Below are 23,391 nucleotides of genomic sequence, written 5' to 3' on the forward strand. Positions count from 1 at the left end.
TATTTTCACAGGTACTCTCACTTAGAATGGAGATTTTTTTTTTCTCTCTTTTCGTCGGTTACTTCATCTTTGTGAGGAAACATTCCACAACGAGTCGTCAACGACCAGCTCTCACCACGAGACGGACTACATACGGAAACCATCAAACTTCAAGTGCACCTGCTCTTCTATCACCCACCCCCATTCATCCGTCAAGCCACGGCTGAGTATCTTGATTGACCAAATGCTGACTTGGGCGTGGTCTAAAAAGCGCCTGGACATAAGGGGGCGTGGAATTCCAGGTGCGTTGCTCAGCATGGTGTTAAGGCAATCCAAACGTGGACATAGCGCTCAGAGAGTGATTGCAGTATTTTCTGACACCCGAGGGATCCTCAAGTGTACAGAGAAGAAAATATGAACTGGTTATGTCTCTTTCATTTTGTCTTTCATTGCTGACTCCGGGAAACTGGATAAGGCATTCACAAAACTTCTGTCGAGAAGCAGATGAGTAGTGCTGTTTGCTGCATGTCTTCAGGCTTCCGTGAAAAATGTCCTTTTGCAGCCTTAACTATAAGTTATAAAGGCACTCCTGCATCCGTGCGATAGGAAGTAAGGGTATGTGAGTACTTAACGTGGGAGCTAATCCTCAGCTTTTGCCTCACCTATCACTTGGGTTCTGCTTCACCTAGTTGCACACCTTAGACTTCTGCTTCCTAAGTCACAAACTAATGAATGCTGAAATAAGTGGTGATCTGTAGACCGACGACCCAGTACAGTACCCATTTGTTTGGTGCTGTGACCAGTAGTAGCTAACTGGTATTGGGGTGTACTCCTGTCTTCACCCCGTACTGAGGAACGCCTTCACCTGCCGTAATGGATTTTATCCAGGTGCGCTTCTGGTTGACAGCGGGATTTACTTACTGCTTCTTGCAAACTGTGAGTAATTAACTTTATTTATTTTAGGTTGTTTCAGTTACGCTATATGTTGTGTGAAAGAAGAATCCTGTTTCAATCCACATGCCTTTCAGGGAGGTTAATTTGTAACTTATGTAGCATTGTCGCTTTTATTGCGAATTAACTTGCACCTCAAAAAAAGTTTTTTTTTTCTTTTGGGATCTAAGCTAAGGTACTACCAACATACCTCTCAAGTGTACCTCATTACGAGGAACGTACCTCATTTGGGGTCTTAAAGTTCTTGTTCCTCGAAATTCCTCAAAGTTCCACATTGAAAGAGTCTGTCACACATTCAGTGTTACGATTTTTTAAGAGAAATCCATGGTAAATAGAAATGAATCATATTAATTCATTAAAGGATCTTCTTTATAAGTAAAACCAGCATATTTAACCATCCTATAACCTTCTTAGTTGAAGTTGTTAGTACGCCATTAGTATGTGTTCCACATTTTGCCCATTTGTTCCACATTATGAAGATGAGTGTTCCTCATTTTGGCGATGGAAGGTTGAGAGCTATGCCAACGACAGCTTACTTTCTAGTGGAGTAAGATATTCCAGCACCTTCTAGTTGCAAGCCCGCAGTCATACCAAGAGCTCGTTTGCTTATAAATTCTGCGTAAAGTCAAAATAATGATGGGACAAAGGCTTAGGGTTGCCACCTTTTCACATGCCCAAAGTGGGACATTTTTGGGACAAACGTCAGATTTTGCAGGGCGAAACATACTCGAGGCCAGTACAAATGGCAGAACTTCAATTTTTGCCTAAATAAAAGATTATTCTTGTAGCATTTTAGTTGCTTATTCTGTTTCGTATAACATTTAGGTGTTTCAGATACAGAATAACTGTTTTATGCAGCTATTACATAAAATATAGGAAATATTTTTGTCCAAAAATCTCAGGACATTTGCCATTTTTCATTTTTTTTTTTTTTTTTTTTGCAGGACACAACTGCCCAAAGAGGGACTGTCCCTCTTAAAGTTGGACAGGTGGTAACCCTAAGGCTTAAGAAATATGGACACGCTTATAAACATTAATTGCACTTATAAAAGTTAATAACGTTTTACATAAACGTGCCTTTTCTGAACAGTAAGAAGTGTTGCGTTAATGATTGAGTCTAATTCTGCAGAAATCTTTCCTTTAAAAAAAAAAAACAGGCATTTTGCAAAGTCGAGGACAGCTGATTGTATGTGCCCAATAATCGCACACGCACTGTCGCACACACGTGCAGACACTTTTCTAAAGGAAAAGGGCATGTATGTCTGCATGGAAAGTGTGGAGGGAACTTTTGAGTTTGAGTACCTCCTTTTGACAGTTCACCTGTAACGTTTGGCAGAGTACATATGTCACTATCCTGCAAACTGTTAGTCAAAAGAAACTGTAGCATCTGCCCAGGTTTAAGTGTGTGTGTGGCGACACTGGGTATTTTGCAGTCCACTTGCAGAACAGCAAACAGTGCTGATCAGCTATAGGAAGTAATATCAAATCAAATGGAATTATGTAAACAAATTCTCTCTGTGTCTTTGTTGGGGATACGTGAGTATTTGACTGCAGAAAGTAGGCTTTCATCTGTCCGTTTTCGGAAAGGAAGTTATTTATTTTCTGCACCAGTCTTAATATGCACCAAATTATAAATGACTGATGCAAATATAAATCGTATTGCCTTAAAAAAGGCAAATGAAAGATCACTTTTTGCAGTCCCAAAAAAAGCTGCATACCGGTTCAAACTTAGAACAAGGGATTTTAGGTCTCTACAGTCTTAACATAAGAACTTTTGTTGAACTGTCTGTAGATCCACTTAGCAGCTTTGTTAGATTTTCTACAAAGTGCAATGGACAGTCCTAAAACCCAAATTAAACCTGGATGATTTTTATATACTGCCAATATGGACAAAGTTGTGCTTAAAATTACTGTCCTTAGACGATCATATCCACCACACGAGCCCCACCCCCCTACAACGTAGCTGCTCTAATTCTTCACCACTAAGCGATGTTTTTTGTATTGAACTGTGACAGACAATGGCTTGATTTATGATGCGATTCATAACTACTGGCGTAAATCTGAACGTTCAGACTTGACATGTTTGTTAATTTATTTGAAGAGTATTGTCTTTATTTTCTGGAGTTTGCTGTACATAGCTGATAACAATCCTCAAACTCTTGAAGTTATAGCTGCACACTGTGTGGTGTTATCAGATTAATTGTGCCGTATTATTATAACAGTCAAGACTATTAGATTGCTTGTTTTAGATTTACTGTGAGGATTAGTCCTCCGTCAGTTTAAGATGGGAATATGCCCAAACTGTGCAGTAACCTTTTATTATTTATGTATTATAAGAAAGGAGGAGTTGTCGTTTTTTTTCCTCCTTGACTAGTATGCTCTTGGAAAGTATAAATTATGCAAAAACAATTAAAATAATGCAAAGAAAGTGTTACTGCTTTGATCATGACAGCTGACAGCAAGACCTGGATTGTTTTACAAGAGCTTGGTTATACATTTTGTGTTGGTAATTTGTGAAATTAAATTTGAAGTAAATTGATTTACAAGTCATTACATGAACAACTGAACATTTTTTGACAGCTTCGTGTCTTGTATAAGATAAGGACACAAACGAATCCAAGTCAGCATGGCTGTTTCACTATTATGCCTCAAAATGAGTATCACAGATATTTTATATGATGGTCAGTAATGACACTGACTACCACAATGTAGCACACAGGTTTGTATCTGAAATGTAACTGAATCAGATCACCTTGTTTACTGATGTTTATTAGTCAGTGTCATGTCTTTAACAAATGCATTTATAGCATTCACTGTGGGAATGTGACATGAATAATATTTTCCTGAAAGTAGGATGCTTATCCCTTTTCCCCCAGGTGAATCATTCAGCAATACACAGATTAGGATCAGCAAGCAATTAAAACTTTCCTCATTACCCCCTCCCACTCTTACTCCTCCCACCCCACTATACTTCACTTTACCAATTAACTAATCATAGTCCTTCTTCTTACTACCCCTCCCACTCTTACTCCTCCCACCCCACTATACTTCACTTTACCAATTAACTAATCATAGTCCTTCTTCTTACTACCCCTCCCACTCTTACTCCTCCCACCCCAATATACTTCACTTTACCAATTAACTAATCATAGTCCTTCTTACTGCCCCTCCCACTCTTTCTCATCCCGCTCCATCATACTTCTATCCTCACCACACATACTCCCTTTCTCTCCCCTGCAAATACTTTCAACCCCATCTATTTCCTAAGCTCCCCACCCCATTTTTGCCTGTACACTTCCACTACATTCATCTCTTCAATATCCCCGTGCTGAACATGCCCTCCAAAATCCTTCATACTATCCGTGTCCCATCCTCACTTCTTGTACTACTAATTCCTCTATATTATGCTACTTCTCACTCTCACAAAATACCCCTATGCCTACCTCCTACTCAAACTATCCCTTGTACTCGCCTACAACCATCTCTATCTACCCACTACAACAACACAACTTCCTCTATTATTCGTCCCAAAACACTGTACCTTTTCCATCCCAAACACTTCACCATAACAAAAACATTCACTCTTAAACTACTGCTACCCCCTAACAGCTTCCTACTTCATAAACCCAAAAGACTTAGAGTTACTCCCAATAATGACCTGGCCTTATCTGGAGATATCCATCCCAACCCTGGCCCCTGCCTCATTACTAACAACTTCCCCCCACCCCCTACTTCTCCCACTGGAAACAATCATATTCCCCCTCCCACTTCTACCGCTTCCTCTCCTAACTCCCTTAAGTTCTTCACTATCAGTGCTCAGAGCCTCAGTAATAAAATACACCAACTACAAGCTTGGATTTGCCACAACCAACCTGACATCTTAGCCATCTCTGAAACCTGGCTAAAACCCCATATTGCTGACTCTGAAATCTTACCTCCTGGTTTCCAAATCCTCAGAAGTGACCGATTTAAATAAAAAAGGTGGAGGCTCTGCACTAATCTTCTCTAACCTCCTCTCCTTAATCCCTTTACAAATCCCAACTCCACAATTCAAAAATGCTGAACTAACAGCTAGTCTCCTACGACTAAATAAACATAAGAACATCTGCATTATTTCCCTATACATATCCCCAGGTGACAACATCCCTACCCTCAAAAATATTCTTTACTGGGCCTCAACAGAAATCACATTTGAAACCTACATTCTAGGCAACGTTAACATTGATTGGAACAAAATCAACTCACCTTCCCCCCTCCCAATTCATTAACCTCTACAACTTCACCCAAGTAATCCACTCAACCACCTATCCTAACAAAAACCATCCCCCAGGATCCATCATTGACTGGATCCTAGTCTCTCATCCAAACAAAATAATTCTCTCTGGCACTATCCCAGACACCTTTAGTGACCATCTCCCCACTTTCATACACCCCTCAGCTAACTTCACCCAATATCAACACCATTACATCCACACTCGTAATCTCAGCAACTTCAACCCCACAATTTTCTCAAACATTTTTAAACATACTAGCTGGCAGATCCTAAATACTCTTCCCCTAGACAATGCTGTAGAACAATTTAACTCTATCTTCCTAAATACTCTTAACTCCCTAGCCCCACCAAGAAACAAACAAGTCAAAGCTAATTCTGCCCCTTGGCTATCCAAAGAAACAAAACAAATCATGCATCAAAGGGACAAATCCTGGAAGCTCTACCAGAAAAATAAAATGCCTTCATCCCTGCTCCAGTACACCCAACTCCGCAACCAAGCAAAAAAACTAATCACCCTGGACAAAAAAAAAACTACTACAATAAACTTCAGTCCAACTATAATAAGAACCCAAAACAATTCTGGAAATCGGTTAATTCCATTCTCCATCCAGGAATAACCCCTGCCCTGCCCCTAGTATAACTGACACAGAACTAAGCTCTCACTTCAACAAATTCTTTACTGAATCTATAGCTAAGCTAACTATAAATCGTTTCCAAACAATAATACATCCAACTCTCTTTCCTTTACACCTAACAACCCTTTTAACTGTCCTCTCAATTTCCAGCTGAAACCTGTTTCAATTACATTTATAAAAAGGCTCTTATCCAAACTAAAGCCATGCCCTAATATCCCTGACAACATCCCCTCCTCCTTCCTTAAATGTGCTGCTGAAGGTATTGCTCTCCCTATCAGCATCTTAATTAACAGATCTTTAAAAGAGTCATACATTCCTATTCTTTGGTGCTCAGCCTACATTCTACCGCTTCATAAAGGAGACAAAAATACTAATATCTCCAACTTCCGCCCAATTGCCCTACTCTCACCTATATCAAAAATTCTAGGAAAATGTGTCCACCACTAGCTCATGCCTTTCTTAACTAAGAACCACCTCCTAACACCCACCCAACACGGTTTCTGCCCTGGCCACAGCACCATTACTGCCTTATTATCCTTCTTAGAAACAGTCAATCAAGCCTGGGATTCTGGATTACTAGTTTCCACTGTACTGCTAGATCTTTCTAAAGCCTTTGACACCATCTCTCACAAACACCTTCTCTTTCATCTAGCCAACCTTCATCTCTCCCCTGATACTCTATCCTGGTTCTCCAGCTACCTATCAGACAGATCTCAAGCTGTCAGATGGAAAAACTCTACCTCCTCCTTCTTACCTACACCCACTGGAGTTCCCCAGAGGTCCATCCTTGGACCCATGCTTTTCAACATCTTCATAAATAACCTTCACACTGCCATCCCAGACACAACAGTTATCCAATAAGCTGATGACTCTACCTTAGTCTGTGCCACCTCTAACCTTCCTGAACTACTGACAATAACCCAAATAGCTTTTTCCACTACTGAGAACTGGATGCACCAAAATCATCTCTCTCTCAACTCTAATAAATCTAAAATTCTTCTTTTCCCTCCCTCCAGGGCTTTCACTTTTGACAAAAATGCTTTCAAAATCCTAAGCCAAGCCAACTCTACTATAGAGGTGGTCCCGTCTGCAAAACTCCTTGGCATCACCATAGACGAGCACCTTAAATTTGATATCCACATACAATAAAACATAAAGAAAACCCACCAAAGGCTAGGTATGCTCTATAGGAACAACCGCTTTCTCTCCAACTCCTCTAGGCATACCTTAGCAACTACCTGTCTTCTACCATCTTTACTATATGGAGCTCCACTCCTAACTAACCTTCTTCTTCCAACTCCTCTAAACTCGCAATTTGCTATAATAAGATCTCTAAATTTGCAACCAAATCTAAAACCTCTACTCACCATTGCATTTCCCTACAAACTCTGAACTGGCTAGAACTCTCTAACCACCTAGACTATCTCCAACTAACCACTGCTCATAAATTGATATTCTAACCTGATAAATGCCCAGCCTTAACAAACATCCTTCCTCCGTACATCCCAAATAGATCTCTAAGATCTGAACACCAAAATTTAATCTCTATCCACAAACCCAAATGCACTGCTGGCCAACTCCTTCTCTCCTTCTCTCTAGGCAGGAAATGGAACTCTCTCCCTCCTTCACATAGAACATCTAACTCAGAATTCTTCAAAACCCAACTTTTCTCTTACCTGTCTTCTAAACATAAATGTTCCTGCTTTCATCCCACTTAAATTTAAATAACTACCCATTGAACCCTCTATACTCCTCACTTCACACTACCCTAGAACTATTATTTTTCTATTGCTCCTAAAACAAACTTAAGCTACTTCTCAGTTTAAGTAATTCTCTCTCTCTCTACTCCTTGCATGTAAATATTGTAAATATCAAGTAATCTCAGATCTCAATATTACAGACAGTTGAAATTTGCTGCTCTGAAGGGAAACTACTGAAAATCTGTTTTATCTACTTTCCTTAATGATGTTTATGAGGTATACTGTATGCATCTGCTTTTTTTTACTAACTGTATGAATGCATTTATACATGTATTTTTTACCTTCAACATTACGTAACTTAGATTGTATTCGCATTGCTTATGGAGCTTTTCTCACCAGGCCTCCGCTGAAAATGGGCACATTCTGGCCCAGTGGACTTCCCCGGTAATCAAACTGGAAACAAATAAAATAATAAATAAACCACTTAAGCATACTGCTTTGTTGGTTGGAAATGGGCAAGCATCACAATGGCTATTGTGTGATGGATCATATGTTAGTATGAGCACCTTTTTTTTTTTTTCCTGACAATATTCACACAGTAGGCACTACAAAAAATTCAGTTAGTAATGCTGACACAATGTATATTATTTCCAGGTAATAAATGCTGTTAAAGTGTAACAGTATTCCTTTGGATAACAGAACTTTTTAATTGATGTTTGCTTGCCTGTATCACTATGCCCTTCATTTTGCAAATGTACATCATTACTGTTTGAGTTTGCATTACAGTAGAAGTTTTTTAATAAAGTATAACCAGTGTCTTTGTAGTTGTCCTTCCATAATTAAGTGGGTTGTTTGTTCCTGCCATGCCCCAGAACAATGTGGGATACGTTTTACTTAGCTGTGAAAAAGTTAGTTACTTATGGATTATTCACTCATATGGTGCTTAGCTGCATTATTCATATCAAGCATACTTTGCCTGTAAGGCAGGCTGTCCAAACTTACCTGATCTGCACCAGGTACTTCACTCGTGTAGTTTGGTATTAGAGAAGGCTTTGGAATTGGCTACAGGCTGGGAAGATTTTTCTTTACTATTTATGCATCTGTAATATATGTTGTATAGAAGTTAGGCAATTTTGGTGTTTGCCTCCTTTTTGGGGATACTGTTTCTCTGCATTTTAAAGAAAGAGTAGACAATATATTTTATTTTCATTTTTATATTAGCAGACTTTGTCTGTTTATCCTGACACCATCTCTTTACAAAAGAGAGCATAATGTGAAACTAAGCCATGCATAATTCTCTAGTGTCATACATAAGAATGTGTGTCACTCATTCTGGTCTCCATCAAAGCCTCTTTGTTGCAGGAAGATGTCAACTTTGCACACTTCACAGCAGATTTAGAAGCATGCAGTTTTAATAGTTCAACATGCTCTGTATTCCACAACTATTAAAATTATTTGTGCACAGATCTTCACTGTATTTTATGTTTCTATTCTCAGGTTTGATCACATGTCACATCTCTGTCTACTTGTCATATATTTTGGTGAGAAGGGAATGAGAACTATGCTCCAAGGACTCCGATGTACCTTTTATACTTTAACTTGCTTAAAATGTATCACACTGAAGCACATTTTGTGTGCAAAGATATTTCATGGTTGGACATTTTATTGCTGCTTCTGTGCATGTTTAAGAAAAACAGATTCCCTGGTAAGCTAAAAAAAAAAGCCCTAATAAAGATTTGGTAAAAATTAATGCATGCCTTCACCATATTTGTAGGGGAAGACTTATGGCTTTTCATTACAAAGCAAAAATAATATGAAAAAGCAGTACAAATCTAACCCACCATGCTAAAGTAGAGTTTGGCATTTTAACTGTATTTTCAGTACAATGGGATGTGTCTAGTTAATGTACATAACTGATGATGCTAGGTGATGTTAGGCATACTTAAGAAATAGTACCCAAATCATGTAATCACTGGCCAGTTGTTATTTTTCAAGGTCAAGACCCAGGGCATGCCATAACTGTCCACTAATGTACTGTTTGGTTTGTTTTGTTTTGCTTTTTCACTTGTACTGTATTATGTTAAAAGCAGACAAGATTTTATTTTATCTGAGGTGTATTATTTAGTTTTGTAGCTCTTGGTAATTTTTAAGAATGTTCTAGCCATCTGACATTTTGTTATATTGTACTCCATTTCTTATGTGTCTTAATAAGTTAACTCCAAATTCATTTCTGGTCCTGTTTATTTTGGGGCCGGGTTAAGATCGGTGAATAGTATGTTTAATCTGCTTTGAACAGCTTTGGTTTTTATTTAAAAAAATGTCATTATCAAGAGGAGAAAATGCTTGACATCTGCTCTTAATCCCTTGCTATTCCTAATAGATTTCAGTGTGGGCTGTTGATACAAAGAAATGCATGTCATGTGTTGGAAGAAACGGCATCTCTATGAGCCCAGTTTATACTAATGCTGTTGTGTTTTTATTACTTACTAAGCTTAAACTGTTAAATTTCACCCATCAGCTATTGATGCTTATCTTCGTTAACATAGCTAGCTACAAAATCGAGCTGCACACATGTATTTATATTTATAATATATATAATTTAATGGTCTTTTTTGGTAATACCCTGTGAAATGCTTGATCCAGTGCAGTGGCAATACAGGAGACTTTAGCAATGTTCTTCCCCATATACATTTTGCAATCCATTAGGCAAGAACAGTGGAATGTGTTTAATTTCTCTTATTGTACCCGAACAGTATTAGATAGAGCCCACATGGACTCATGAACTGATAAGTAGTGGGCTGAGTTTGCAGCTTGCTTTTATGTGACGTGGATAGTATGTCTCTAGCCTATCACTGACTTTAATAATGTAAACAATGGTCCAGCATGTTTATGTAATTTCAGAAAGGCAGAGTGGGATGGCATCAGGGCATGGGGTATGCATTTGTTGTTTCTTCACAGAATACATCCCCCCCAAACAAGATTATTTTGTATAAGCTGCTTCTTTTTCTTGGGTACAAATTAAGTGCGTCTAATGTCTGGGAAGACAAATTAATATTTTTTTTTTTAGAGATCATAGAATGACATCCCGGTGACAGAGTGCACACAAATCCTGCTTCCTGTATTTTACTCATATCTTTTGAGGTACAATAAAATATGTTAACTCAGGACACCATGGTATAGTTCATAGAGTGACGCTGATCCATGGCATTTAACTGCTTATAGTCTTTCCTTGAGTTTATTTAGTGTATTTGAATGGGCAGTTACTCATTTTCACTCTGAAGCACTTTGTAGCTAGCATTAACAAGTATTAAAGATGTTTTATTTTTGTGCAGTTTCCTTAGTGACTGAAGTTCAGTTGTATGCATTGTGTCACAACATAAGATAGGTGTATATTAATTAATGGAAAAACACACACACTCTGCTGAATATTAATCAACTCTTCACTAACAAAAACAAAGGAATGGAGAACATAATGCAGCAAAGTGTGTATGGATAGTTTTATGCTGATGCAAGCCATGAATTACCCTAGCATTTTTCTTTGTGTCTACTGTATATCTTTCACAGTAGTAAGAGAGGAGGTTATACAAACATGAGTAATAAAAACTGTGGAAATAACATGTTATAAGAAAGGTTTAGCTTTGCTTTTAGTACTACTACTATATATTTTGCCATTGTGTTTGTGATGGATGGTCAATCAGCCACTTGCTCTGCCATCGCTATGGAGACCTACTGTCATTTTGCAAGGCAATAAATGCATTTGCTTTGTGAAACAGAGTTTGTTAGCAAAACAGCTTCTTCTTCATAATTAGTGTCATAGTACTTTGAAACCTGACCTCCAAAACAGTATGGACTGTCAAGATAGTACTGTGGGTAATGTTTAGCCTGAAGAAGGCTGTACTTCTGACATGAGGAGTATTCACAGTCCAGTGCAGAATACAGGAGCACAGCATTATACAAAGCAAGTACTTTTGCTTTATAGTGAGTTAAGGCCATAACTTTACAATAAGGCAAGTACAAAAAATGTATGGATAAATATGTGAAACAAAGTCCAGCTTCATCATCATCATCTTCTTTTGGCTGTTCCATTAGGGGTCGCCACAGCGGATTGTCTGTTTCCATTTCTTCCTGTCCTCTGCAGCTTGCTCTGTCACACCAACTACCTGCATGTCCTCTCTCACCATATCCATAAACCTTATCTTAGGCCTTCCTCTTTTCCTGTTACCCGATAGCTTCATCCTTGGCATCTTTTTCCCCAATTTACTCAGCTTACTGGTTCCATTTACAGTAATGTGGAAGTTGTATGATTTATGTTTCTAAACTTCCATTTAAAAGAGCCTGTAGCTGGTCATTTGTTTGATCAGTGTACCACCCCAGTAAAAAATAAACAAATTGCATTTAATTTTTAGAATTTGAAAGGCAAGTGTGTTAAGTTATTGAAATTTGACTGGATAGTAAAGCAATTGCAAATTACAATGGGGAAAAGACTTAAGGTGCTGTTTTCAGCTAGAATATCCCAGAAAATCAATTAGTCTTATATGGCTTAAATTAGAAATGCTTTGTGTGTTGTTTAAAAAAAGCATTAAATGCGTCTCCTTTCCATAATGTGTCCCTTTGTGCTTAACCCATTCAAAAAGGATGGCTTATGGATTTCAAACAAGCTTTTCTTTCCTATTCATAGTTTTTATTTTGGATCCACAAACGACAGTACACTTTGATCCATGGGGTTTTCAGCTGCTTTCTGTCTTTGTCTCATATTGTACTCCGCGCTTTATTTTAATGGCAGCAATATTTTATTTCTCTTCTTTTATACAATAGAACCATGTTTAATGAAGTCTGCAGTTAATCCCCTTAATTAGCACATTTTATCATACTGAAACACGCTGGAGCATCCAGGCTTATTTATATACTTGCCAAATATCACTGTTAATGACTCATTACATATTAATGTGCGTAATTCGAATAGTTCAGCTTTATTTTGTCAATTATTTATTATGTGGCTTACCTTCTTTACTTCTTTCTTTAATAAATGAAATATGTTTGAAACTTAAATGTCAAATGCAGCAGCTAAAGAGAACAAGTATATTCAGTCCAAACACCGATGCTAAAATATTAATTCGATGTACATAACGCTAGTCACCACACATTTTAAGTATGATAAACTGAAGTCAGGTGTGGACAAACTGACAAGATCTCTGACACACAAATCTCAGCTGCTCAGTGTTTCTCTGAATTTCCAGATTTTTGCCTCAAGTCATATTATTCAGAAAGGCACAATAAGAAAGCTGTTGTAGCCACTTTAAGATTATAAAAGCAATATTTAAAATCCATCTGTGATTCAGCCCTTTGCCCCCCCCCCCCGATTATATTAAGAGACATATTCTGAGAACCATTAAGCTGTATATCTGAGAGGCAGTTTAAATAATAATGTAAGTGAATAAGACAGCTCTTTAAGTCCAAAGAAAACATTACTTAATTGTTTTTCAAATACATGAACTTTATTTAGGGCAACCTGGAATACTATTGCAGAATATTTTCACATTTGTAGTCTTTATTGTCTATAGAAAAGAAGATATTCCTTGGAAAAAGAAAATAAAAATGACATAATGAAACCATCACCATAATGCTTCACAGACCTCCTAAATGTTAGACTCCATATTTGAAACAAATATAATAAAGCTGCCATTATAACATAGTTATGATATACATTGTGTTAGCAGTGCTGCTGCGTTGATGTATAGGGATTTGTATGCTGTAGGTCACTGGTATTGATGAATTATGATTGCTTGCTTTCAGTACATAAATTCTGGTGTGTGTGTGTGTGTGTGTGTGTGTGTGTGTGTGTGTGTGTGTGTGTGTGTGTGTGTGTGTGTAAAACTGCACATATAGCCAGGCCACACAGGATGACAACCACAGTAGTTATTTGGACTAAATAAAATATATATATTTTTTCAGTTTTACTGTAATTATTTATGTGCATTTCCACTACATGACTGTGTTTAGTATACACATTATAGATTTTCAATTTCATGTACAAAAATTCTCAGTTGTAATCTTTATTGGGTACTAATATCTAACCACTGAGTATGTGCTAAGTAAACGCCTTCAGAAAATTCTAACATTGGCTATTAACTGTCTTACTTATATCTAGACAAGATGAAAGTTCTCTTGTGTTGCTGTCTTTTTTTTTTTTTTTTTTTTTTTTTATTAAGACCAAGGCACTGATGTGGTAGTAGAAAAACATTTACTTCAAGCATTCATGCAAGAAGAGAGATGTTGCCTGTGTAAGTAAAATGAATCGGGATGTATTCCTGAATTAAGACCTGGAATTCAGAATAGAAATAGACTTTTATTGCAGGTATTGTTTAGTCTTGCTTTCAGTAACTTAGTTACAGCACTTCATGCATTTATTATGCACAACAGAGCATAAAGCTGTATAGAGTCTGATAAGCATAATGCTGTACTGCTCGTACCATTTGTCACGTTTAAACTGCATTCTGTATGTAGGTAAATAATGTAACATGGAAGTGGCTGCACAAAATTCAGTGTGTCTGATTCAGTTCGTGGGGGATAGTAAACAGAAATGTAGGCACTTTTAACTAGGGGGCCTCTGTTATCACATATTACTTATGGTTATTTGACAAGACACATAGTTAACACTTAGCCTCCAAAGCACAACACTATGAAGGGAAATGAACACTCTGCTCCACAAAAGGGCGTAACTCAGCTTTATTCCAAACCACCAAAAAAAACGTCATAAATGCTCAACAGAATCACCGTGTTTCCGTCTAGCCAATTGTTGGACTTCATCAGATGAGCTGAGTTATGTCCTTTTGTGGAGCAAGTGTTCATACTGCTGTGGTTTGGAGTTTACTGGTTCGTTATGTTTTTTGGCACTATTTTCTCCTTTTAGTTTTGGTTAACGCTTGGCCTCCTCTTGTTAACATGTCATTGTTCAAATTTGTCTGTAATGATATATTTGTATTGGCTCACTGTAACTCCCTTTCCTTTTGAGTTCAGGAGTGCAGTCAGTGAAAGTGGTTGGTGGTGAGATACTTTACATATTTTTTTAGATACAAGTGCGTTGTTCACACTGGCTACACCATTTACTGCTAGTTTTCTTTAGCAGTGGTGGTAGGTTGTCTTCTAAGGCAACATTTCCTGATTAAAATGTCAGTATATATCTGTATGAATTTTATACCTCTAACCCAGTTTTATTTTGGCTTCCATTCATGCACAAATAGTACATTGTTTGTGAGGACTGTTTTGCAGGCAATATGTAAATTATAAATTATTAAAAACTAGCTAAATCTTCTGACTGACATAAGCACTGCTGAAACTAAGAGTGGAGATCAGTGTCTGACAGCAATCATAGAATTGCAGTGACAACTTCAAATAGATCTCCAGCTTCAGTTTATTGTAGCACTTATTTTCTAAGAAGTTAAAACATATCAAAGTGAAGGCATGTATGTTATGCTATAATTAAAAAAAAAAATGCACAAGGTTTTAAAAACAGTACAATCAGTTATGATATAAAATTAAAGTAAGTGAATAAATTAACTTAATAAATAGAAAACGAAGCAGTGGCAAAATGTTTAATTACAAGCAAGCTGCCTCACAAATTGTATACAACTTGCCGCTAATGTACCAATGCTTCCCTATTAATTTGACAAAACTTTAGCTTGTCAGACTACAAAATATTGACAGCTAAAGATCAAAACGTCCAAACCTCGAATGGCCAGCTAATCAAATTTTTTCCATGGAAAGAATTTGTTTGGCCATTACACAAAACAAAAACCTTTCAACCTGAATTAAGTGGGGGGCTTCACCCCCCCATGTGGGAGGCTGTGCCCCCCACATCCTCCCCTAACTAAATATACTAACTCTGAAATCGCTCCACATCAGGGAAAGGGCAAATTCCCATTAACAGCCAAGCAAATTCTTTCCCGGAGAAAAAATTCACTTAGCTGGCCATTCACGGTTTGGCCCTTTTGATCTTTAGCTGTCGATCTTTTGTAGTTCAACACGCTAAAGTTTTGTCAAATTAATAGACACTCAGTACCAACAATGCCCCATTTATAGCAACTTAATATATCCACTTCAAAATGAGATGAAGCCAACAAATGTTGGTGGGGTGGGGCCCATCACTAATAACTAGAATGAAAACTCCCCAGTATGGAATGTAGGCCTCCAAATAACATAAGAAAATGTTTTCAAAGGCAGTCAAACATATTTAGAATAATATTTGGAGGACATCTTGGAAAGATGTCCTTGGCAAAGCTGAAGTCAATTATCCCAGGACTGACCCCTGTGCTTCCAATGGATAGAGACAACTCCTAAATGCTTTGTCCCATGAAAGGGTCCCTTCAAATTATTAATATGTCCATGGTATGATCCAGGTTATTCTCATTATTAATTATTGACCGTGGGATGGCTAAGGCCAATCTATAATCCAAAATGACATAGGTTATTTTGAGCAACAAAAAGGGAAACTGGTTAGGATTAAAATGTCCCCTTGCTAGCCTACTGTTTAAATATGAACCCATGAACCTATAAATGCAGTAACTATAGGACTTCAGCAGCAGACTGCACAAAAAAAGATCACAGCAGGACAGAACATTGTGATATCAGATTATAATTAATGGCAAAGCAGGATGTCAAACAGCACTCTAGAAAACTAAATGTAGAAAAAGTTCCCAGTTTCCAACAATGTAAACTGGCCATGAACAGCAAAATAACAAGCCTGACAGTAGCCTTTCGTTTGACACTCATGTTGCTAAAGTAGTTAGGAAAACCTTCTATATCGCCCACCTGATCATGAAGGGATTCACATCTAGATCAAGGGAGGTCATCGTCCCCCTGTACTCATCACTCATTAGACCTATGATTGAGTACAATGCCCCGTTCGGAATGTATCTGACCAGACACCTGCTGCAGCTTGAAAGGCCCCAAAAGTTCCTCACCAAAAGGATAAAGGGTCTCAAAAATATGTCTTATGCTGCCCGACTGAAAGAACTCAGCTCTATTCAGTCTCATACCGCTTGCTCAGAGGTGACCTGTGCCTGACATATAAGGCCATGTCAAACCCAGATTTGATGAATATGCTTCACCTCAAAAAATCTAGATCCCTCAGAACCACAAGGGCGGGAGACTTAAACCTTGACACGGTTATAAATAGAACGTGCTGGAGGGACAGATTCATCACCCAGAGACTCCCTATGCTGTGGAACAAAATCCCGGTACATGTGAGGCAGAGCACCTCGCTGGCCTTGTTCAAGAGGAATCTTGACCAATGGATGGGAGATCGCAGATATACCCCAGGGATTACTTCAGTGTCACTGCTTGACAGAGGCACAGCAAAATTTATAGGCATAGTTTTTATTCAAACTAAAGGGGTGGTGAAAGCCACATAACTATGGGCTAGGCTTATAAATGCCCTTGGGCAGATAGCCTAGTATGAACCTATGAACCTATGAAGTAAAGTAAAACCATGGATATGCACAGAGTCCAAACAGTAAAATTGCAGTTGTAATATGTCCAAGTTTTAGAAGTGATTCATCTGTGCACTGTCTCCTTTTTTATGTTGCAAGCCACATTACCCTTGGTATATAACTTTACATATGTTGCATCTACTAATGTAAATGGCGATATTGGAAAACAGAAAATTCTTTACTGGACAGAGGTCACCTGTCAATAGCCTACATGGTACTGAGAACAGTACAGAGGTCACCTGTCAATAGCCTACATGGTACTGAGAACAGGACAGAGGTCACCTGTCAATAGCCTACATGGTACTGAGAACAGGACAGAGGTCACCTGTCAATAGCCTACATGGTACTGAGAACAGAGGGAAGATTTTGGGAAGCAAACCATCTGAAGGCCACCTCTCTCTTTGCAGAATCATACAGTCTACTGAGTGGTGACCTGTGCCTTGCACGTTGGGCCTCAACACGTTCTGTTCAGTTAGACCTATGACATATTCAGAAGTCCAGTGGTATCAGAACCACCCACTCAAGGTACTTTAATCGCCTTTGCATGATTAGCAGTACGTGTTGAGAGGTTAGGTATGTATCACAGAGGATAACACTTCGATGGAATTTACTTTCCATCCACATAAAGCCGAATGCCTCTCTTATTCTGTACAAAAATAACTTAGATGAATGGATGGGTAACCGCAAATTCACACCTGGCTTAGTTTTGATGGCCATCATGAGCTGGGGAAACAAGTAACCAACATGTACTTGTGCAGCCTGCCTTGGGAGATTCATATTGCAAAAAAAATATAAGGGCTAAAACTACCATGGAAATATAAGACTAGGCTTCTGTTATGAGCCTCACAGATCAATAGCCTTGTAAGTAATATGAGCCTATGAACAGATGCAACAGGCATTAAAACAGCAGGAACTGCAGCCCACAAAACTGTTAGCAATTCTTCATATGTTGTATTTGGACTGTAGCCCCAATTTGGTCTTGGTTTTTGATTATGACTGTCATTACCATATGAGTTGATGCCGATACATATTATGGTCTGTTACTTTATCTATTATGTTGTATCCAAGCTGCTGTGTAAACTTTCATAGTGGCACTGGCAGCTACTGTGCTGACATATCTGCTTTGCATACTGCACTGATTAACTTTTCCAGAGTAGTGAATCTATTGTATTATGCAAGTAATAGTTTGTTAGGTTTCTGATGTATAACCATTTAGTTTTTGATATGTAGTAGTCTGTCTTTTTCTTATGTCTGTATCAATGTGTACTTATTTTGTTTGTGTATTCTGTGACATGGCTGGAAAAATCAACTCTTCTACACAGCTGAGTGAGTGAAAGAGATGACACTGAAGCTTGCTTTATGGTTTTTCTAGAGAGAGTAGTGGTCACTGCAGTAAAAGCCACTGTAGCAATGTGTGTTGCAGAAGTAGCCTATCGGGAGTTAGAAATGGTGAATGATGTAGGTCATCATGATGTTATCTCATTGTTTATGTGAAGATGGTTACACATTCTGCTTAGAGTTAAATTTACATTTAAAGGCCAAAATGCTAAAAGATTTGCACTGTGGATGAGAAGAGAAAGGCCAAGTTATGCCGACAGAAGTGCATGGAACTCAGAAACACTAAAGATTATTTACACATATACATGTCTGACTTTAATAAATTAAGTAATCTCCTTAGTACGTTGATAAATCTATTAACATTGCCCTGCTACTTACTTCAGTTTGTTTGAGTTTCAAGTATATTATTCACTGTTTTCTATTCTACTGTGCCCAGGCCAAGACTGGAAATAGTTTTGTGGGCTCAGTTATCCAGACGGTAAGAAATATTCATGTTTTTTGGCCAGCTTCCTGTGTTTGAAAGGGATAGAGCATCTTTGGACAGTAAATCTAAGAATGAGACAATGAAACAGCATGTCTGAAGTAAGAGGGGTTGAACAGGGTATCTAAGACAAAATGATTGCATTTATACTTAGTAAATTGCAAACAAAAGATGTTAGAAACTATTTATTTCTTTTTTTTATTGCAGGTTACCTGCCACTGAACCTGGAACCTAAAAGAGTTCAGATTTTTACATTTTGGCACTAGAGGCTTGGATGCCTAAAGTGCCAATGATAACGGATAAGATTAGTGGTTTCATGCATAAAAGAAAAATAATTTTTAGACTGAATCTTAAAAATGCAATCACTACCATCCAGAGTTTGAAAGGGAAACATTAAAAGACTGAATACTGTGTGTCTTAGAGGCTTGTTTGCTGTTTAATTTCTAATTTCCTTTATCTTGCATGCAAGGGGAGTACAGTATCCAGTACATTCTAATTCTATGGACTTTACTTTTATTCTCAATAATTGTGAATCACTCACTTATTAAACTGGATGCAGGCATTAGGTGGTAAGACAGAAGGTGGGCAGACTTGTCAAACATATTTCTTTTTATGATAGTCATACAGATATTTGCATGATACCACATTTGGAGTTCATATCGTTGCTTGGTTTTTCTGCTTCCCAGGAGGAAACTCCTAGATTGGAAAACCAGCAATATCAGTACATGCTTGTGAAATGGCACTAGAACACTAGGCAATACATTTTAGTGTGTGTGTGTGTGTGTGTGTGTGTGTGTGTGTGTGTGTGTGTGTGTGTGTGTGTGTGTGTGTGTGTGTGTGTGTGTGTGTGAAGTACAATCCATGAAATCCAGTACTTTGAACATTTACAATGGCAAAGCTTCCACCTGTCCCTTCCCTTAACCTCAACCATATACCTGGCCTTAGAAAATCCCATTCTTTAACTACCTCTACAGATGACATCTTGGACAAAGGACATAACATACACATGCACACACAAAGAAAATAAGTGTTTTTTGCAGGGGGCAAGCCTCAATATACCAATTCCGAGATTGCGCAGTACTAGAGAAGGGGGAGAATTCCCCTGTGTAGTATTCCGTGATCTCTCAAAAATACGTGTCTTCAGCTTATTCTACTTGAAATGTATTCTGTTCAAAGAGTTTACTTGTCACAATAAATTACATATACTAATTCAGAGTTCACAGAATACCAGGGAAAGGGCATAGTCCCCAACCATGGGGATTGTGCAGTCTTGCACTCCCATCAACCATCTGGTTTGTTGATGAAAGTGTGACAAAAAACAATGTCCGCTTTAAACACTGTCAAGTTACTTTAGTACTCACATGCATGTACATATGTGTATGATGCATGCAGCGGTTTGTGTCTCTGCATCCAACATTTAAAGTGTTACCACTTGCGTTACCATTGCCATTCAAAGTCTGGCTTATTTTAAAGGTAAATACTAATTTGTGTTCTTGATTTGTTAAAACAGTTTTGCTTGTGGCAGTATGTTATAAACAGGGGAATAGGGTGTTGGTACTTGGGAATTTTCATTAACCCTCCCTTCTGGAAAATGTGTGTGTGTGTGTTTGCGCATATGTGCATGCATGTCTGAATTTGCGTGCAGCAAAGTAATGTTGGATATGTTTAAGTTACTGTTGGTAAGATTGTAGTAGAAAACACTGTGCTCACTCTAAGGCAAGTAAGATCCTGAGGAGCTACTAATTGTGATCTGAAGCTGTATAGTGTTACTGTTATCCAAGACACCAGTGCTTACTTACTGAATACCGTCAAGTCCTATCACCCCTGACTTACAGTATGATTTGTGAAATATTGATTGAAAGGCCATGTGCCTAATTGTATCATACATAACCGTGACACAGACTGTAAACCTGTATAGCCACATTTTATTGGTGGCAGTGGTGGGATTCGGTCCCCGTAGTACTGCTTGTTCATAACACATTGGTAAGGACAATTTGATTTGTATGGCCTAATAGTGGATGTAAGTGCAGTGCTTTTAGCAGAGCAACTCTCTTCATCATTAAATGATCTTAAAATGCATACTAAACTCAAAAGTATAGGGCTACAGCTACTAGTAAACATTTTTCAAAGCAGCTAAGAGAGTTAAACAAAAACGAAACAAAAAAAAGTTAGGAGAACAGGCAACAGAAAGAGTGAGAGGAAAGGGGGGAAACTGTGTTAGTACAGATTCATTGGTTCAAGCTGATCTACTTACAACTGCCCAAACAGTTGCTCAGGTTATGCTTAAGTGTCATGGAGGTGCTTTGCTTAATCTCTGTGGGGAGTCTGTTTCATAAGATCTTCTTTTTGAATGATACGTATCCAGCCAACAGGTCTTATTTATGTTTTGATGGAAGCTTGGGTCTGCAGAACATGTGTTTAGGGCGGTATTAATTTTGTGCCCATGTAGGGTAGCATTGCTGTCTCACAGCAAGTGATTGTCCTATTTGTTTCTAACCTAGGGTGCCTTCTCTGGAGGTTGCATGGCCTACATGTGTGTATTCACATGGGTCTCATCTATGCACTCCAGTTTCCTCCCATAATTTAAAACCATGAAGTAATTTGGATCAGGGACTTTAAATTGCCCCTGTGTGTGAATGTATGCAGGTGTGACAATGAAGAAATGTCTAGCATCCTACTTCAATCTTCTTCACCCAACCCCCACCTTGAAAACTCTGTGGATAGTGGTGGCTGTGTATGTGGTCACATTAGAAGTCAGATTTGTCTTGTCAGCGCAATCAGAGTTTACATAGGATCGGATGTTTCAGGGCTCTGTAGGCAAGGCAAAGATCTCCTTTCAGTAGCCTGTATGAATGGAAAACAGTGAGAGCTCTTTAAGGTGGCCATGTTATCTCATGGAGGACATGCCACTGACGTTTTTGGTAGGTCTTGGGTCAGTTCATGTTCCTAGCTAAGTATGTAGCAAAGAGAGTTATGTTATATTAGTAATATGATAATGGAGGAGTAGAGGGGTAAAATTACTTCCTTGGAACTGGATGATATGTCCCTGGTGATTTAGTCTTGGTATAGAAAATGCTTTCCTAACTGTGGCCACATGGTAGTCAAAGTCTCTAATCCTGGCAAAACTTGTAGGGAGGGGTGTCGCCAATGTGATAGGATCAGGAGTGTTCGGGTTTGTCAAAGGACTCAGTGCTATATTTCTTGGCATTTAGTTTGATGCTGTGATCCAAGCACACTTGCGCTCATGAGTTCAGCTTTCTTGTATAATATGTAGGTCATCTGAGATATCTGACATCTCTGAATTTCCAGTCATTGGCAAACATCATCAGCCACAGACCTTTCATGTCTGCTTTAATGTCAGAAAAGTAGATACCAAAGAAAAGTAGCCCTGGACCAGTACCTAAAGGATGCTACTAGTAAATACTCTCTTGGCTGAGAGTATGGCTACAACAATAACCGACTTTATGTTGGTAATTCATTTTGCTTACCAGAGGGTAGTCTAGATGTTTACATACTGTTCTAGCTTGTCAGTGATGCCTCTATGTATGGAATGAAACTGAAGGCTTTAGTCCAGGTATGGGGATACTGTTGTATGCCTGCAGACCTAAAGGCTGAGGACAACTTTGCTGCAGCACACTGTGGCCACAGCTGCAAATAACTGACGTTCAAGAAAGCCATATTCTGCTCTTCTCTGGTTCCATGCATACTTGTAAGACTGACTACAAGCAGTAGAATGGCACAAAACTCTCTCCCATTACACTGGGTGTACCACAAGGTTCAATCTGTCGAGCAGCTAGTATGTGATAGTCTTTAAACAGCCAAGGAGTTAAATGGTTGAGTATGAGGCCTAGATAGATGTTTGAGGGCAAACAAAATGATTGTGATTTGTAGTAATTCATATAAATCAAATTTGTACTTACTAATAAACATAAATGGAATACTCCACAACAAGTACTTGACAAAATGTCATCATTTTAGCCCTTTCATCATTTAGTATATTCATTCCTGTTACAAGAACTTCGTTAGAATAAAAAAGCATTCTTGTTAAACAAGCTTAAATATGCTAAAAAAGTAGATGCAATAGATAGTTTTAAAGCTTCATTCTAGCAGACCTTCTCTTTAAAACTGGAGCAAGAGAGAAAATTCATTCAAGCCACATAAAACATGACAATTCCCTACAGAATAAGGTGATTTGCCAGTCCCCCCCCCACACACACACACCTTGCCCTGGAAGACTTTTTTTCAAATGCAAAAGAAGTAAACCTTAAAATCCTTACAAGAACTAGAATACTTAAAGCATTATTTTAAGCACCAGTTTTGATGGAACATGAACATTCTTAGATTCTTTTATTTAATCGTCCCTGTTTTTCTAATGTAAAAAAAAAAACAGGACATGCAGAACAAAAGTACACATAAAATCACCCCAGTTGTGTTACATGTTTATCTGTCTTGGGAGGGAATAACCACATGTGGTCCCTCAAGGATGTGATGTCACTGGCCACATGCACCATAGTTGGTCATATAGCCAAAAGTGAATGGAGTGCCC

At 38.3% G+C, this 23,391-nt stretch overlaps 1 protein-coding gene across 1 annotated transcript in view; it reads left to right on the forward strand.

Annotated features, from left to right (window-relative positions):
* Nucleotides 1-275: 275 nt before the first annotated feature.
* Nucleotides 276-23,391, forward strand: part of VIPR1 (vasoactive intestinal peptide receptor 1) — a 2,416,152-nt gene continuing 2,393,036 nt past the window's right edge. Inside the window, exon 1 of the mRNA XM_044066065.1 lies at nt 276-915. Within this exon, the coding sequence (XP_043922000.1) occupies nt 853-915 (63 nt within the window). The 5' untranslated portion in view covers nt 276-852. The remainder of the gene's footprint in view (nt 916-23,391) is intronic.

This window comes from Protopterus annectens, chromosome 3.part0, assembly GCF_019279795.1.
Source record: "Protopterus annectens isolate FY-2018-M chromosome 3.part0, PAN1.0, whole genome shotgun sequence".
In the NCBI taxonomy this organism is placed as follows: domain Eukaryota; kingdom Metazoa; phylum Chordata; order Ceratodontiformes; family Protopteridae; genus Protopterus; species Protopterus annectens.